This window comes from Rhipicephalus microplus, chromosome 5, assembly GCF_043290135.1.
Source record: "Rhipicephalus microplus isolate Deutch F79 chromosome 5, USDA_Rmic, whole genome shotgun sequence".
NCBI classification, from domain to species: domain Eukaryota; kingdom Metazoa; phylum Arthropoda; class Arachnida; order Ixodida; family Ixodidae; genus Rhipicephalus; species Rhipicephalus microplus.
The window spans coordinates 93464853-93482046 of record NC_134704.1 but is presented as its reverse complement, the minus strand read 5'-3'; the positions used below and the strand labels follow the sequence as shown (position 1 = coordinate 93482046).

General features: G+C 46.7%; 1 protein-coding gene across 1 annotated transcript in view; it reads left to right on the top strand.

The window, feature by feature from the left end:
- The window catches only part of LOC119173795 (ankyrin repeat domain containing protein 6 diego), a 168018-nt gene that overhangs the window by 94261 nt on the left and 56563 nt on the right, over positions 1-17194 (top strand). Inside the window, exon 3 of the mRNA XM_037424579.2 lies at positions 2735-2833. Coding sequence (XP_037280476.2) covers positions 2735-2833 — 99 coding nt within the window. The remainder of the gene's footprint in view (positions 1-2734; positions 2834-17194) is intronic.

Below are 17194 nucleotides of genomic sequence, written 5' to 3'. Positions count from 1 at the left end.
GGGGGCGTGCATACCTTGTGGACCTCCGTACGTGTCAGAGCTCTATTCCCACAAGAGCCGTGTGTGTGGTGTGTATGGTCGGGTCAAGCCGACCGCATGGGATAAGCATTCTTCGTAACCACTGGGACAGCGGTTTGTGCAGGGGCGTATCGTCCCGCCGTACACTGAGTTTTGTTGTTCGCGCACACGTACGCGTACAACACCTGCCATGACAGGACGCGATAGAAGATTCTTATGTTGTTTTGCCCCATTCGTCATCTATAGTATGACTGTACTATAACACATTTGCCAAAGTACATGGTGATTCACTTATAAAATCTCGGAATTAGGTCTGCTCTAGACAATCATGCCACAAGGGTGTAGTCACTGTTCCTATAGCCCGCGGACCTGCAAACTTTCGTCTCCTATTTTGGACGAAGTCTGTAATTTAGAAAAGAAGAAACAATTGTCTATACTCTAGCTGCAGGAAATCAAGTAATGGTTCTTGAAAGCGGTGCCGGTGTCACGGCGGTCACAAACGATCAGATACAAGTGCAGTGCTCTTTGACTAACCTAAATGGTATTAAGAATAAATAGTAATAGCGAACGCTTTCTTTTCCGTTCACAAGTCCCTATACCGGGTTACGAGGCTCAAGATTGACAAATGTGCTGCTGTACTGCTGCTAATCGCGGGGTATAATTACGATGGCGTAATTTGCGGGGTATAATACCATCGCAACACAAAGTAACTCCCGCCAGCTATCTGCGTGGGGGCTACCGAGTAGTATGCGCGAACGTCTTTCGCGACTTCCAGACTACCTTACGAAGGGTCTAAAAATTTAATTTTTTTCAAATATGTGAGGATCTTCTCTAATCTCATCATGAAAAGATCAAGAAAATCTGGTCGAAACATATGTATGATTGTACGACCTCACTGAAAATGCCTGCCTCGAATATCAAGTAATAATCCTGCCGTTCCTTCATGGTGGTGCAGAGAGCGCTACGAAGCGTGGCTGAAGGAATATTTCGCATCTACATCGCGAAAGACTGTTAATGCGTCTTGGCGGTGATGTATCTTGAAGGGTGCATGTGAGAGGGGAGAGCTAATCGCGGGCCAGCAGCTCCCCTCCAAGGCTGTTACCTTTTTCACTCTCCTGACGGCTCTCTTGTGGAACCCTTTTTCTTTTTACCTTGCTTGATTTTTTTTTTCGTTTGAATGCGTAAGCGTACGTGCTTCTTTATATCCTGAATACAAAAAATGGGGGCAAACCCGTATGATACATGCAAGGACCAAACGTTGAGCCATAGGTCAATTTATAACGACAAGAGCTTTTTGCCGTTAACGATGAGCTAAGGCTGCCTACGCTTGCCCGTAGAGATATAATAACAAATGGTTGCAGACCACCACAGAAAATGTAGATTAGGGTGGCGGGAAAGAAAAAAAATGAAGATGATGTGCTGGAAGCGACTGGCATAAATGAAAATGACGGGTCAAACTTCGAAAAACGAACATGGACCCCAAGAGTCTGGGATGTTCCGATAAGCTTCGAGAAGTGGGTCGTGTGAGAGGCGATTCATTTTAAAAGTACCGGCAGGCCTTGGTGCTTTTAAGCACTGAGGTCCAACTGTGAATGCGGTGTTGATTTTGTGCTTTGGCCCTTATCTGTACCATTTACGACTTCGTATAAGTGCCACGTCGAGACTCAGGACTAACTGCACACATCATCTACCACCTTAGGTTGTTTTATAAAACAAGCGACATTTACCACCCTATCTAGTTAACTAAAGGTTGCGTTAGGTTATGCTACGCTGGGTTAAGCAATGTAAAATTGCCTTCCGAATACTGTCATGGGTATGCTGACGTCAGGGTCCAGTGCTACTGATTGGCTCAGCCGGCAGTTTTGCGACTCCTGTCAGCTGACGGATTGGCCAATGAACGACTTCGACAAAAATGATAATTTTTCTACCGCCTTCAACCTCCAAGTTTACGGTGCGAACGCATTTTTTGTCTTTTTTTTTGCCCTCTTTTTGTCGTTTGGGTCGCGCCATCCCTTACCTGTACTTCACGGAACCTTACCAACCATTTCAGCTTTTCAGCCTGCTGAAGCACCAGAGTTGCATTTCTTTCTCTCGATCTAGCTATGAAAAGCAGTGTTTATATTTTTTATTTTGTTATTGTTATTGTTGTTATAGTAGGTGCCGTACACGTTCTGGTTGTGTTGTCAAAGTAAATAAGTGAACAGTTAAAAAAACAGCAAAGAACTGAATCGTTTGGTGCATTCTGTCGAATACATTCTGCTGACACCCGAATGGTGGTGATGATGCCAGTTGGAAAGTGAAGGACAGTAGCTAAAAATAAACACAGTCACTAATTCTATGCATGCTCTGGAGTGAAAGAGTGATACGGATATTGGATACCAACCCATCAAATCCATTCAAGCAAATGGACATGTCGTGTCTCATTCGACCATTTCTTCATCGCTGTTTTCACACTATTATGACGTTAGTTCACGCCTTAAACCTTATCATAGAACGCTGTGCGCGCGTCGTACCTTCGTGTCTTGTCTTTCTTGTGCCGGTAGGTGTTAAGATAGCATGTCAAAACAAGTCCAAGCTCGTGTTCTCATCAGAGAACAGACTGTGTATAGGAGGAATGGCGTATAGTGTTGAAGTTGATGTTATTGAAGAATCACCAAGAACTGAGCGTGATAACGTGGGTAAGCATGTACACTCATATACCTCCTCTCTCGCGCAGGAGGGTCGCACGGCTCTCCACATGGCCGCTGCCAACGGCTACGTCGACACCGCCCGAGCTCTCATCTTAGCCGGAGCCAAAGTCAACGCCCTGGATGCTGTGAGTACACTTTGTCTATATCGCCACACGTGCTGCTTTCCTTCTATTTTCGTGTTATTACCTTATTACACGTGTAACTGCTGCCCTGCGCAAAGCGCGCCACAATGACTGGAAACTCTCTGGATAATCTAGAACGTTCCTCTATACATGCTAAACGCGAACGTTGGAGTTCGTTCTGGAACTTACACTGCCGCCAGTAGTAACGCTGGAATCTTCGATGATACATGTGTAAAAGCTTGCGCCGACTGACCGCTTGTCAGTTTACCTACGACCAACGCTTTGCGCACCGATAATATTCTATAGCGTGCATCGCATGCTTGCCGTACTTTGAGTTTTTGTATAACGACCACAAGTCCGGCCTAATAAAAACTTTCAACTTGAAGAAGCCAACTTCTGCCTTCGTCCACGTCATGACCAAAAACAATGTGCCATTTAAAAGTCTTCGTCCACAAATTGAACAACCACCTCATTGCAAAGCTGTCGGGCTCTTACTTTAGGTGGCATCGCTATCAGCCGAGCATTATACAGCATCAGTAGTGGCGCAGTGCACTTCACTGGGCTGACACGCACATAATCTATATCGCTTTGATATAGCTACTTGTGACTGTTTTCATTAACTCATAGAGACAAAACCTGAGGAGAGGTGGTGGAGAGGAGGATGTTGGTTTCGAAGGCAGGCATATCGACCGCAAGAAGCGTAAGTTGATGAGGAGTGCGCTGATGAAGAGGAGGCAGGGATATTTTGGCATAGGAAAGGAAAAGATGGCAGGTCTGAGCTAGTGGTATGCTTTTTTCATCTGTACAATGCTTGCGCAAAGGATAATTGAGAGAGCCGAATGATGATGATGATGATTTCTGTTTTTTTTTTAAATTTTGATATACTGACGGTAATTTAGAGTGCCAGAACACACGAACGACAGGATATGGTAGGCCCTTGCGAATGTGTGTTTTCGCACTCAAAATTCCCGTCAACTATATATATATATATATATATATATATATATATATATATATATATATATATATATATATATATATATATATATATATATATATATTTACCATCTCGCCGAATTTCAAGTTGTGTTAAATCGATAATACTGGTTACTCCTGGTGCTGCTATGAGTGAAACGTCACAAAACAACACTACATACCTAGTTCGAATTTGGGCCACCATATTAAATTCACCGGCGCTCACAATGCTCTTATGCTGTCTCTTATCGCAAACGTGAGATTGAGTACTTGTACATATCGATTCCATACATCAGTGAAGAAAAATATAAAAAGTCCAAAAAAATCTTTCGGGCGAGAAAGTTTTGGCAGAGGTATGCCTATTGTGCAACCGCTGACGCCATCACAGAAGCCTTAAGGGCTTATCGCAGCGGGTGCGAACATTTCGAAGAGGAAACAAACGCCGCTACCTTCTCGAGAAATCTGGGTATAAAAGCGAAAACGTATCGCAACGGCCATCAGGGAGCGCGTGCGCCAAAAACTGCGGCGTGTACGCCGAACGCACCAAGCGGATACAGGGCCACCGCTTCAGCGGCGTTGCGTTATCGGTTATAATTTATGCTATAGTCCCTTGATAACGAGCGAGGAATATAAATTATGAAACATAAGCAGGATACGCGACCATGAGCAGTCACCTCAGCGTTTGCGCACGAAAAGCATGCGAAGCGAACGCTGTAGGGAGAATGGAAGACACGGTCAAGGCGGGATTGCAGAACGAGAACTGAAGGACATTGCGGCTAAGACGCCCGGTGTGTTGGGAACGAGAGAGAATATAGAGTGGGAGATTCCAGCGGTTAGAGAGACTATAGAGGAGTGTACCGAATGTGAGGAATGATCATAACCGCTGCCTTTATGCGTGTGTCGTGGCCACCTGGCGAAGAGGTCGCAAAGACGAGCCGAAAGCGTACGTGCCTCGCATATTAGGCTCAGGAAGCACGATACCAAGTAGGGGGATGTGAAGATTGGCCAAGCGTTTTGATTTCGGCATGGAACACGCATACTGGCTTTTCAGCACACAGATGGCACATTAGATCGGCTCTTTCTTCATTGACTTCATTTACTTTTTTTTTAGACTGCGGTTGGGTGTTGCATACACGCGACGATACTTATGCATGATAGGACAAGAGCAAAATCCTAACTGCAACTTGTGTAACACGCCAGAAACTAATAATCACATCTTGTGTGTGTGCCCTTTATACGCAGTTGAAGGACAATCTCTTAAGTGTCTCACAGATGACCTAGACTGCCGACCCTTTTCGGAAGAGAAACTTTTGGGTGCTTGGGAACGTGTGGATCATGCTCGACGCAGTTTAAAGGGCCTGCTCGCATTTCAAAGCAAGACAGGTTTATAGATTCCCGTCTTTAGAGAATCTGATAATGTAGACTTTTGTGCGTGTACTACACCGAACGAGACATTGTGTGCAGTGACTCATTGTGCTATACCACAGTCACCCCTCATCATGCCCTCCTCTTTCTTTCCCCTTTCCCCTTACCCCCGTGTGGAGTAGCAGGCCAGAAACCCGCTTTCAAGGCCGATCTCTCCTCCATCTTCTCATTAAACACCTTCTTCTTCCCGCAGATAAAACTTCACACTCTGGTTGAGAAACATGGCACATCAAGGCCCTGTCCAAATGCGGAGTGAAAATAGATTGGCGATCGAGATGTATTACGTAAACATGCACTACATTGGGGACGAGACACAAGAGTAGAAGCAGACAGGACGGACACAAACTAAAACATGACTTACTGAAATGACATAAACTGTCCTTCTGGGACAATGCGCGTCCACAATGGCACTCATGATCACGTGACAAAAAAATACACTCCTCCGCAATATTATCTACACAAGAAAAATCAAGCCCTTTCCTTGAAAAATACGCACTTATCTGGACCACGTATAGCTATTCAAGAGGCTTCTTGGATTTCACGTGTCCTTGGGCCCTGACCTAACCTAACGTCTTCGTGTTACTAAAGATAGGCGTACACTTCTTCGCACATAGATAGACATGTGGGGTTTAGCCTCCCCAAACCACCACATCACTATGAGGGACGCCGTAGTGGAGGACTCCGGAAATTTTTACCTCCTAGGGTTTTTTAACGTGCACCCAAATCTGAGCACATGGGCCTACTTCTTCGCACATGCGCTGCAATCATAACAACATAACATTTTGGCGGTTAAAATTTTGCTCGATTAAACCACTCTTCGGCAGAGATAACATACAAAAGGATTCAGGCAATAAGATTCCTCGATTCAGTGCAAGTATTACTTGCCAACATACGTAAGCACGAAACGCATAAAAATGACTATAACAACGCTATTCATTACGCAGGCTGTTGCGAGATATTATTTGCGATGCGTATGCGCATACGTTAATACTTCCCAACAACGACATGCAGTTTCCTCCGGAGTTCTTCTCAAGACTTCTGGGGCGCACATCTTCTTCGCAATGCTTATCGGTCGCATGCCTTTCAGTTGGGTCCTTCCTCTTTTTGAATGTAGCTATGGCTCCCACAACTTCAAAACGAAAGTGAGTGAAAGAGCGCAAGAGCGAGAATCGCGAGAGGCGACGCCGCTAAAGACCGATGACCAGCGAAAGCTTGCACAAGGTCTGCGCAGAGAGAGTCCGCGTTGCGTTTGCAAGCGCGGAGTATGCATACACAGAGAGGCGCCTGTGGCCGTTCACGCTTACGGAGCTCCGAAATCGTGGAGGCGACGCGCCGTGCTCGCAAGACCGCCTCCCGTGATGGATGATGCTTTAATGCACGTCGAGCAACTTATGTATACGCCGTATGGCTGCTGCCGCTTATAAGCCGGTACTAGAGCGAGAGGAAAAGTGACCATCCGTCGTTTGCGTGCTTGGGCTCCGTTGCGACGATTTCCCGGGTTACGCAAGCGGGGCATCGACCCAACACGTGTTGTGACAGCTCTCGAGTTAGGTTGGCGATAATTGGGATGGTTATGAATACGCTGCCTGCGGATTGCTTGACTATAACATTGCCTATTTTTCTTCGTATATTTGTGGAAACATGAGTCCTCTCCCCTCCCTTTCTTTTTTCTGCACCCTACCTGTCTTTTTGTTAGCAGCATCCTTTCTGAAAAGCTTTTCAGTGTGCGGTTAGGTTGGAATAATATAAAAGGGTGCCTGAGACGGGCTGGTTGATGTTTCGATCAGGGGACCTTTCACTGTCAAAGGTGCCTTGTCGTCCTTGGCGTGCCAGTTTTAAGCGGGCTGTTGACGTCGTGTTGCGTGTAGTCACAGTGAGTACATGCAACGACCGTACAGCGATATTATCTTCACTTCTCGCTGCATCTGCAGCGTGACTGCTTTTCCTAGTTAACTTTTCTTTAGATATCTTCCGTCAATTCTGAAGTCTAATAATCGCTTGTAACGTATACCTAAATGCATTGTAGGTCTTGTAAAACACGTCATGTGCAGCGTCTACCACACATCGCTATGGTGGTCGAAGCTTCCAGCTCCCCTTCTAGCCACCGTAACCAGGTTGCAAGCCTCCTCGTATACATATATTGACCACCCAACCCTACCATTTGACACACTTAAAGTCCGGTGGCGTAATGCCACGTCGGAATGCAAGCACTATAGTCAACGCGGTAGCCCAGACTCACCGTCGGTGGCGCACGCTTGACCCATATTTGGCCCGAAACGCCTTCCTCCCTACCCTCCTCGTACCAGCTCCCCCCCCCCCCAACACAACCCTGTGAGAACAGAGTACAAAAGCATTAGGCGGGCCTTTTGTTCTTGGGAGTGCGGGTGACGCTAACGTCTCACCCCACGGAGTGCAGTGTTCGTTCTCTTTTTTTTTTCTTCCTTCGAACTTCCTTATTTATACGAGAAGAGTTCGCTGTAACACTGATAGGCGGTACTCAAAAGCCGCTTTGCAGAGGCTAAATGTGTCTGCAATACGCAAGAAAGTACTTTAACACACTCCTCCACCATTTTCCCAAACCGTCGCAGCTGCGAAAACCACTGACCCATTGGGGGAGAGAGAGAGAAATAGGAAATCGCGCGAACAATTATTTTTTGGATAGGGAGCAGGAAAGCGTCAACAGAACGGCACAGGCTTCAATTATCCACACAACGGATGGTGTCTAAGAATACGAATATTTGTATGCGCGGTTTGATCGCCACCCGGAGAGACTATGTAAACGTATACTTACCTTCTGTCGACTCAAAAAGCGATGTCTATAGACTCCTGACCACCTTCGAATCTGGGACCAATTCTCTCACGTCATTTCGATTCCGATCTAAATCTTTAATAGCGTGACACGCTGAACTCATAGAGCTGCGAATACGTTCAAACAGTAGACGTTTGGGCCAGTTGATTATGCATAATTAGTGAAATAAATCGCGATGAATGGGACGAAAAAAAACACAGGTTTGACGGACAGGATAGTGCTGTACATCTTAAGTGGACAAGCAAATTAAGATGTGTTCGCGCGATTTCACTTTATATGGCTACAACAACACCATGTTGAAACACGGACGGTTTGAAGTGAACTAGGAAGAGCAGAAACATGCGAAAATTGCATGACCGACGGTTCGCCAAACTTACTGGGACTGTGAATGCCTTGATAATGTGATTTTCCTGAACGGGTGAATCCCCTATTGATTGATTTGTGGGGTTTGACCTCCCAAAACCACCATATGATTATGATAGGTGCCGTAGTGGAGGGCTCCGGCAAATTCGACCACCTGTGGTTCTGTAACGTGCACCCAAATCTGAGCACACGGGCCTGCAACATTTCCGCCTCCATCGGACATGCAGCCGTCGCAGCCGGGATTCGAACCCGCGACCTGCGGGTCAGCAGCCGAGTCCCTTAGCCACTAGACCACCGTTGCGGGGCGGGTGCAATCACTTAGAACATTTATATAGATATGGAGCCTCTTGGCGTTTAAAACACATCACTGTATTCCGTTGAAATGATCTGAAGATATATTATCTTATCACAAGAGATTCTTCTAATTATCGGTTATCCCTGAAAGACATATATTGTCACGTGGTCGTGATGTGGTTACATTGCGAACACAAATACTGTGTAAGAGAACAATCAATGCCAGCGGTGACATGATCGAAAGGCATATGATCGGTGATATGATCGAAATGTTGCTGCCAATAAGCGTATGCACTCAAGCATGCAGGCGTTACTGAAACTATGAAGCAAACGCCATTACCTGCCATTGTTCTCGCTACGGTGGAACATTGCTTCACGCGCTCGGAATCATTTCTCCGCACCACGCGTACTCGACTGCACATCCACAACATTCCTTCTCTGCGTTCGTGCAAGACGTCAAGCTCGACATGTACAGATACTGCCTCACATTCACGCTGTTGGCGTGAAAATGGAACCGTTTGCGTTACGACATACTCAATACCGCGTGACTTGAGAAATAGAAAAACGAAAGAAACAAACGAACAAACAAAGACAGAAAGAGGTGGTAGAATACAGTCGGACAGCCCGCGAAAACATGGTACAGGAAGCACAGTGCCTAATCGTCCGTGTCGCCGTAGGCATTACTGCATGAAGCTGTGCACAGTCATGTTAGGTGTACACAATGCACAGAAGCGCCACGCAGCTAACGCATAGACGTACGCGATGAAGCATAAAACGCAGCCTTCATGAGCAGATACATGCGCGAAAGCCCGGGCAGGCTTGCTAAGCCACCCAATCACTAATCCATTATCCGCGAAAGAGAGAGTGAGAAGGAGGCTGTGTAGACACGCCGCGGCGTGATCGAAGTCGGCACTAAGCGTTACGGAAGCGCGCCTTAGAAGGAACAACAACCAATGAAAAGCAAGAGACCCGATGTAACGCTTGTCCGGCGAGTCCGGGACCACACAAGTAGGAAGGTCGCCGCCTCCACAGCGTCCGCCAGTCTCTGAGTCTCTGCACGCATTCCAGTAATACGCCGTGTCAGCAACGCAGGCACGAAGGCAGCCTGAATCTAGAGACACGGAGCTACATACCGAAGGCATTCCTGTCCACCAACACTCTTAAAGCATCCGTCCATGGCGCTTCATCTCACCGCCCGTAATCCATTAACACTATAGCCATACGGGGTCGAGTTTTACCCGAACCTCTCTTGCGTGGCCCTATATGCCGGTGCCGTTCGTCTCGAAGTCGACGCGATACGAATGTCCAATTCGGTTTTCTCGAATGGCTCTGCAGCTGGGATGCCGGAGGTACACCTTTCAACGGCCAGTCACGACGCCCTTTCGCGCTCAGTGGGAGATACAATGTGCTCGCGCGATGGCTTTGATAACATTATAGGGTTTCCCATAAAGACACTGGGGAAGACGCTGGTCTACTGAGCTGCTACTCACGGCACCTCAGCCAGCATTAGAGTGACGGGTAGTACACGCATGTGTCCGATCTTTGTTTTTTCGGCTCCGTTTGGCTCCGTGTCGCCTAAATCCCCTTGGTGGCAAAACGAAGCTCAGCAAAGATTAGCAGTTACGCTTCACCATCTCGAACATTTTAGGCTCACCAATTCGAATCGGGCCACGACGTTCCCAAGAGTTCATTCTTTTCTTTTTCGAAACAAAACCAAAATACGGCAAAAAACCAAGCCACAAGTGCGTTTGAAGATGCAAGCACCAATACTAGGCAAAGTTGTCTACTATCCATCATTCATATGGTGGCTGAACGATCGCAGTGCCAGAGTCCCCCAGAGTTGTGTTTAGGAAACTCGACGGATGACATGCTTGCTGCCGAGGTGGCACTCACTGTTTTGGCGAACCCTTGATTTCGTGTCCAGCGGCTTCTCTGTTTCACGGTTTCGCGGCACGTTAGCGCGCGAGCGGCGTTGTTGTTTTGGGTGTTGCGTATTTCCGTATTTCGAACGTTCTTGCGTGTATTCGCAGAGCTATGCCCTTCATTTGCTATCGGTCATAAGGCTAAATGGAAATGAATATCCAGCACCACTTGTGGCACGGTGGGCTATAGCTTTACTGCTCGTACATCAGGTTCTTGCTGCTACTACTACAAGTTTAACAAGAACAGCTATAATAGTAATAATAATAATAATAATAATAATAATAATAATAATAATAATAATAATAATAATAATAAGAAGAAGAAGAAGAAGAAGAAGAAGAAGAAGAAGAAGAAGAAGAAGAAGAAGAAGAAGAAGAACTTATCTCCACCCCAGTCCAGGATAAGTCAGTTTACTAACAACAACAACAACAACAAAGATGCAACATCGCTACACCATGCAGGGTCTTGAGGGCCGATAAAAATTTAGACCTCGTCCCCCCTTACTGTCCCAGAAATAACGCATAGAGCTCACCTCAGTACCGTAAAACTTCTCACCCGTCCAACGTGACGTTCCCGCTGGTCAGGTCTGGCCAGGTGTGGCCACGCAAGATTTATGAAGGTGCGTAAACGTCACACGCGCAATGATTTCAATCTCGCTGCGGCACACCCGTTAAAATTATCCTCCCTAAATTAGGTAGCTGCGACGACGCGCGTGATCGTCATAGCTCGAAGCTGGTATGCAAAGCCGCTGCAGAGGCGAGGCAAAGTGACAGCGTTTTATGGCAGACCGTTGACTTCTTTCTGCCTGTGTGAGTCCCGAAAAGTTTCAGGTCTTTCTTTTTTTCTTTCTTCCTTCTTTTTTTTTCTATTCCATTCTTTCTTTTCTTTTTTCTTATTAAGAGTGAATATTTGTGACTCTATATCTCCCATATACGACTAAGTTTGGTAGCTCCTGCTTTCATTATCACCGCCGAGATGCAAACAACTGTAAGGGTTCCCAATTCCGGAGCTTCAAAGAGTTGGCTGGCCCGGACGGATTTGTATGCTATCGGTGTGGAAACGTAAGACGTGCACGGCGTCGCAATTCCATTTGTGTAGTTTCAAATGCCTTTCTTTTAGGAAGCCAGAGACCTCCAGCTGAAAGCGACAGGTCGCTTCTCAATCGAATTGAAACCGGATCTGATCGCGATAGGCTTGGAGGACCCCTTTGGAACGAAGGAAGCATTTTGTCGACTGTGTATTTCATGCAGTTGATTTGAGTGTAACACCTGCTTGTTTACAAGTGGAGTTGCGTTCATGTGAAGATGCTCGTTGACAAGCTTATTCACTGTAAATGTACAAAACTAAGCGTTTTTTCTTTTGTATGTGAAGCTGGGAGAGAAACTGACACCATTAAAAGAGTGGAGGGAGGTGATGGGGCTGCTCCCCCCCCCCCCCGAACACCACGTCTTTGCACTGCATTCTAATAGTAAGGATCTCAGTGACGGGTGGTCGAGAAGTGCCTCTCCTACACCCCCTCCCCCGCCTACCCCCCCTTTTTTCCCGTGAAGAAAACAGTGCACACCCATGAGTAAATCTCGCAAAACTCTCACAAGTGTGTTCTGCAATAGAGCAGGCACACATACTATAACATTGCTTGAAATGGTAAGAAGGACACATACAAGCTGGGCACTGGCGAATCACCGAAGTGAATGCTGTTTTACTTGACTGCCAGATTTACTTCCGTTCTCGACCCTATACGTATTCAAAGATGACGTTGAGGGCGTGCAGGAACTTGTTAAGAAAACACGCATGCATAAAATTGATTTTTGTGGCAACCCTTCGCTGTCCGATACTCAGATTTATCAAGCCAGTCCGGTCGGTGAACAGATCGCCTTTCACGCAAACGTTTATCACCTCTTATACAGTCATCTGTTCGGCGAGTACACTTTCGAGTGAAGGTCGGCGGCACATTGAGCACTGACTATTAATAGGCTATTGCGCACTAGCACAGGCCAAGCTGTCTGCCTATTTCTAATAAATTTTCTCTATAGATATACACTGCACCAGTAAATTACTCCATTAGCATCTCCTGTGCCCATCTCATCCCAGACTAATCATCCACAGCCTCTGTTGACCTAACACTTCGTTTCGCGAATGCGGACGTGTAAAGCACGCTTGGGCGCATGCCGCGGCAATACTCGAGAGAGCTGAGAGTTGGGTTATGGTTGCCACAAATCATTGCTAACCGCCACGTCTTCGTTCTCTTGTAATTTTAATGGTGTTTGGCGTTCCGTACCATTATGAAAGATACTCGCTTTAGACCATATATACATATAGATGAATAAAACTTGCAGCACTAAACAAGATATATGTGCCTTGAAAGCGTCTTCGGGTCAAGAAAACATTTTGGTTATACGCATTTTGGGTCGCAACGCACTTAAGTCCTTGCAGGCTGCAACACACTTGCGAGGTTTACGTTTGGTTAGACAAACTCAGGTCAAATAGCTTAGGTCACAGGCACCACGTTTTCCGCGCGTGCACGTTTCTCTATGAATGCAAAGGCACGTAGAAGCTATACTGTTAGCAGTGAATCCATAGCGCTGATAAGGCAGGGACCACGGAAAGCCGACAGGATATGCATTATCAACTATTCTCAGTGTGAGTAGCGCACGTTGTGAGCACCGCACGTCCCGTCCTATTTCTGTGGTCCCTGTCTTATCGACGCTACGGCTTCGTTGAACGTAGCAAATCAACTAGACCAAATGTCTGTTCTCTAGGGTACTGCTACCAAGCCAGGAAAGTATGACCTAGAATCTCGATGATAGGGACATCAACGCGCGTACTTTTGAATAGGCGTATAACTATAGCCTGCGACCCGTTCCATCGCTCCTACGCCATTATATACACGCACTATGCAGCCGTACCGGATTTGGAACAACCGCGTTACACTGTAGCATATAGCTCCAAGAGTATAAACCCAACATTTAGGAGGTGGTTCTCTCAACGTAGCGAAATTGCTTCACACGTTGGATGTGATTTGAGCCTCTCCGCGCTACACTTGAAACGAAACTACCACGTCGGTCGCTTTGAAGCAGCGCTGCCCATTGACGCCTACAGGTGCGATGCGAGGGATGAATTCAGATCGAGTAGAGATGTGCGGTGGGCTAGTCGATGTGCGTACGTGTTGGCTGTAGCCTTGTAATTCTCGGTTGCAGCTGCTCGCCCTGCTTCCTCGCACATCGCACGCTACACGCATGCTGCAGGCGAAGGCGAGAGATGAGCGGCGCCGCGTTCGCCGCTTTGATCGTCAAAAACCACGCAGCACATTCCTGTGAGCCTGGAACCATCGTGCGGTTTCCATTTGCATACGGCTTCCACTGGCATAATTTCCAGGCAGACATCCCCGAAAACGAGTCGGTGGACGCGCCGCCGGCGAAACACTAATTTCTGGGCGGCTAAAGTGGGAGGACGCTTACCCTTGTTGCCATATTTATTGCGTTAGTTTTCAAGAAAGTCGCGCTTTAAACTATATCAACACCTAGTTCGCGCAGCTTGTTGTAGTTCATGCAGCTAACTAAGCGTGTATCGTGGGGTACAAGATTCACGCAGCAGTCGTGTGGGCCTCACCGAGCCTGGAGAAGGAAACATGGGAGTGGCTTTCCTGATGCGACTCAAGGTAATACGGGTGTTCACACGCACGGAGGCATGCGCGTTCGCGCTCCTTGCAAAAAAAAAAAAAAAAAAAAAAAAAAAAAAAGACCCCGTATCTGCATGTTTCACAACAAATGTCGTCGAAAGAGTCTTTCGTCCGGAGAGAGTTAACAAAACGTTTATTTGGTGTTCTGCGTGAGAAAATTGGTGAATTGCTTTCTGGGGGCGCTGCGTTTGAATGTCACGATCCATGCAGCGAAGGTGAATGAGCGCATCGAGGAACGTTAGACACGAGCGCTATCTGGCAGTTATCTTCGAAAACGAACAAAGGCGTGCGACCTTGTCTCGGAGGCGATAAGGTGTAGAACGCTAAGCGACGAGTATACGTGCCACCATCGTGTCGTCTTAGCAAAGCGTTGGAAACACTTGCCTTTTTGAGCATCGCGTTGCACTGTGAGCGCAGCGTGATAAGCGCTACGGTCCTTAATCACTTATGTATGCTTTCTTTAAAGTAAAGACACACATACAGAATATAGACGTGTTGTTATGGTGCGTCAGATATGCGCAATTATTGCTTTTTAATTGACAATCGCACAAGTATGAATGCTGAAGCTTGAGCAATATTGGTTGGTGCTGCGGATGGGGTTGGCTCTTCGGGGTATCGTTTAGTGCCTTTTAGGGCATCATTACGGTGGACAAACAGGCAAATGTACGACAGACAGACAGAAAGAAATACGGATAAAATATTAGCGTTGAAGTACCCCAAGAAAGACTATCGCCTTTAAAAATCACAGCATATTCATAGAGCACATGATGATGAGTGGTGCGATGCGTCCGTCCGTCCGTTCGTTCTTGCTTCCGTCCATCTGTGTGTCCATCTGTGCGACCATCCATGCATCCATCCGTTCGTGCATTCGCCCGTGTGTCCACTCATGGGTCCGTCCCTGCGTCCGGCCGTCCATACATCCATTCGTGCGCCCGTCCGTGCATATGTCTGTCCATCCGTCCATTCATCCATCCGTTCATCTAGTGAACACTCCAAAAACCGCCATTTCGCATCTTTTCATCATATATTCAGCATATAGAAATACCGCCATCCAGCAGACATTCCATGGACTAAACGACAGGTGGCACTCGCGCACTTTCTTATGGCCTGCGCTTCGTGTCTACTTCTCACCTTTCACCACCTCTAGTTCATGGCTATATACTATTTCACTATATTCATGGCACTGCAGCCCAACGCTCGCTAAACCTTGCTAAAACCAAGGAGGTTACGCCCAGCGAGTTTAATGTGGCAACCCTTTCTGGTCCGATAGTGCTCAAAGTGCGTCCTTCTAATACTAGTTTTTTGGTAAGCATCAAATTCAAAGCAAAATTTATTGGAGATTAAGCCACCAATACTACTCTATGTAAGTTATTTCATAAGAAAATATTTTTTATTTATGATTAACGTGCATGGGTTTTCTCCTCAATCGAAAAGGGTGCGCGCGTTCCGCTCCTCTAGTCCGGCCGTGGAGGTGGCGATCTACTACTACTACTACTACTACTACTACTACTACTACTACTACTACTACTACTACTACTACTACTACTACTACTGCATACATCGCGGATGCATGACCCACGATATAGGGAGCTTCGCCCCACAATCTTGATACACCGTGTACCATAGAAGTGTGTTTAAAAAAAGTTGTTGACAATTTAGCGTAGGTACTCAACTATGGGAGAGCATAAAGCCGTCCCGTGAAGCTTACACACGATGAGCGATGAACACATTTACAGTGAAACATGATACGGGGCCATTTTTTTTTCCGCAAGGAGCGTGAACGCGCGCGCCTGTGTGCGCGTGAACGCCCGTATTACCTCGAGTCGCAGCCCAGCCGCGGTTGTCTAGTGGTTAAGGTACTCGCCCGCTGACACGCAAGTCGCGGGATCGTATCCCGGCTGCGGTGGCTGCATTTCCGATGGAGGCGGAAATGCTGTAGGCTCGTGTGCTCAGATTTGGGTGCACGTTAAAGAACCCCAGGTAGTCAAAATTTCCGGAGCCCTCCACTACGGCGTCTCTCATAATCATATCGTGGTTTTGGAACGGTAAACCCCACAAATCAATCAATCAATGGACTCAGCGCACGCGGTTTCTTTAAGTCGTGATCAGGCCTCATAACGTGGATCCAATTTCTCAATGGTGATTGGCTCCTTTACGAAAGCTGAAGAAGAGAGCCAAGCACAGTTACGAAATTTCAATCGAATTAGCCTTACTTGCTATTTTAGTTGTCAACCATTTTTTAAAGCTTTCTTTTGTATAACAAAGCCTCCACTTCATCGCCTCTTTGTTTGCCGCATATCACACGCCGTCCCGTCGACACTTGCACAAGCTGCTCGTTGTCCACGCCTTCTGGCTCATGCAGGAGTTTCATTCAAGCCACGCTTTTCTGTGACGTTAGTTCAAAGCGAGGCCACTTGTGCGTATGTTTACGCTGAGAGACGGAGAGTGAAAGAGAGAGAGTTAGTTACCGATGTCGGAAGCATGGTCCTGATTGTGTTGACGGCCTGTCACTCTCGATCTAGGTTTCTCGCTTAAGGACATCTGCAGGTGGACATTTAGACGTTGGCTTTGCAGCCAAATGAGGTCATGCCATATAGGACAATTAAAAAAGAACGTGGGATTAGAAAAAGTGGTTAACGATTTAGAGTACTCGGTACACTACTATTGGAGAGCTGAAAGCCGTCCCTTCGTACCCCGAAAGGTTCATGTGTGTATAGACAAATGTGTAACGATTTCGAGTACTCCGTACTCACCTATGGGAGAGCACTGAACCGTCCCTGTATGCCTGAATATCGAGAAGTCGTGAGCAAAGTAGATTTGTTAACGCTGTAGTTCTACACACATCGAACTTTGATGTGCAGGACTGGAATGGAACGTATTAAAGACAGGCATCAGG